This window comes from Perkinsus marinus (assembly GCF_000006405.1).
Source record: "Perkinsus marinus ATCC 50983 genomic scaffold scf_1104296972340, whole genome shotgun sequence".
NCBI classification, from domain to species: Eukaryota; Perkinsozoa; order Perkinsida; family Perkinsidae; genus Perkinsus; species Perkinsus marinus.
Window position 1 is genome coordinate 1 of NW_003201797.1, and position 2,091 is coordinate 2,091.

General features: G+C 47.7%; 1 protein-coding gene across 1 annotated transcript; it reads right to left on the reverse strand.

Annotated features, from left to right (window-relative positions):
* Nucleotides 1–1,594: 1,594 nt before the first annotated feature.
* Pmar_PMAR015956 (hypothetical protein) lies at nt 1,595–1,852 on the reverse strand (the record flags this gene model as incomplete). Its single annotated transcript, XM_002766617.1, has 1 exon — nt 1,595–1,852. A coding segment is annotated over one exon (258 nt), but the record flags the coding sequence as incomplete, so codon positions are not given.
* Between the last annotated feature and the right edge of the window lie 239 nt (nt 1,853–2,091).

Below are 2,091 nucleotides of genomic sequence, written 5' to 3' on the forward strand. Positions count from 1 at the left end.
AATTTATAGGAAGATTGTCCTTGCTATCATCCTCCACGCACATGAGGTCTGGGGTAAAGTGATCGCGAGTAAAAGTGTTAGAGATGATATTGACCTCGTCGGCTCGGGCTTCTTGAGGAAAGCTCTCAGAGTGAGAAGTACGCCTCGGGCGTTACTCTATATTGCAGCGGGATCCATGCCTCTTTCTCATCTCATCGTTGAGAGAGTGATCAATATACATGTATCCAAGGGGTCTGTGAAAGGCACACGCCAGGATAGAGAAGCTCTGGGAACTTCTCTAAGGCTGGGGAGTTCATAGGAATGACCAGAAGGAAAACATGGATGTCGTCAAGTCCCACCTTGGACGAGAACGAGATTACTGTATAGTACGTATGGTTTCGATGTTATCAGAAAGCTTGCAGAGAGCGCTGAGAAGCTCGAGACAGCGAGAGTGTGTTAGAAGGGTCATATGCGGCCGAAACAATGGAGCATTCCCACAACTACTCTCGGGACACACTACCCTAATGAGAGCATACAGATACAGGCCCGGCTATTGTGCATGGAATCATGATGAGAGTACCGTAGCGTTAGAGAGACGAATGAACATCTTATGCTCAAGTGCATGAGACCTGATCGGGCTAGTTTGGGTCCGAATCATGTGGACGGAAGCGAGACTCCCACGACTCTTGGGCAAATAACAATATGTGTGAACCGATGTATAGCCAAGGTGAATTTCTGTGAAAAACTTACTATCAAAAGCGAGGCAAGAGATGCGCGAAGTGATGGGCTTCGAGGGAATCTAAATTAATACCCGTAAAGGTCGCCGTTGAGAGCGTTAGCCTCGGTATGAGTGAGGTCAAATTCGAACGATATGGACTTTTCGAGTCTCAAAGAAGATGCTTGTGGCCGACACGTTGTTGAAGGGACCAGTGTTTCATGGTTGTACACAACTACCCCAGTTTGTGAAGCGGATCCTGCCAAGAGGAAAGAAAGCATCTTAGGTCCGCCCTATCCTCTGCCAGAGCGCTAGTTTTGTGTGCTCAATGAACTTGCCTTATTTCATCCCTCTTGGCATCGGTTCTATTTCGACTAAGCCGATTTTCGGCGACTTGAAACGCCCACACACACGAATGATAAGTTCACGTTGATAACCGTGGACAGAATTACATTATTGACGGTAGCCCTCCAGATGATAACACAACAAACATCAGGTGAGTAGGCGCGGTTTTCGCATTATACACTATACTCCCGAAACCAAACCGTCAACTTCAACGGCGACTACAGTCACGGGCGAACTATAAAACTGACGGTGTGAGACGTCAGAATAGATAACCCAGAAACACGATGGGGTGACACTAACGTTGAGATAGTAGGACAAACTTCGCAACAACCTAGCCTCATAGAAGACAAAGAGGCAGCGTGAACAGTGGAAGAATTTGAATACAACAAGATAACACTATTTCTGCAGCATTCTCGTTAACATCGATTGTGTTTAGAGTGGTGCGTGGCTAGGTTATCGCTACGGTATACGAAACAGAACGAGAGACAGAGCCATAATGAACATGCCCAATAAGAAACCATTGCCGGCCCATTTGTTGCTGGGATCATGAAGTACCGCGAACGTCTGCAACTTGAGAATTGCAATATAGGTCTGAGAAAATGACACTCCGAACAACACGCCTTGCACAGCATACCATAATTCCGGCTGTAAGACCCAACATACACCCAATAGAAAAGGGCCCTAGCAGATCACCAAGAATCAACCAGGCAAGTATACCTCCCAGGGGCTCAGCGACGGCTGATAAGAGAGTCCACAGAAAGGCTTGTAGTTTGCTACCAGTGGCTTTCAAAACTGGAGCGGCGACGGCAATACCTGAGTGAGCCGAGACGAGACTGACTTCACGGAGTAGCCGCTAAGGGATGACCAACTTACCCTCGGGAATATTGTGAACACCGATGGCAAAAGCCAGGGAGACTCCAACACTTGGCTCCTCTAAGGTGCCGAGAAAGCCAACTATCCCTTCAGGGAAGTTGTGCAAACATATGGCGATAGCCGTGAACACGCCTGTCTTCAACAACTGGAGCTTTACTCTTGCCTTATCGTCGACGCTC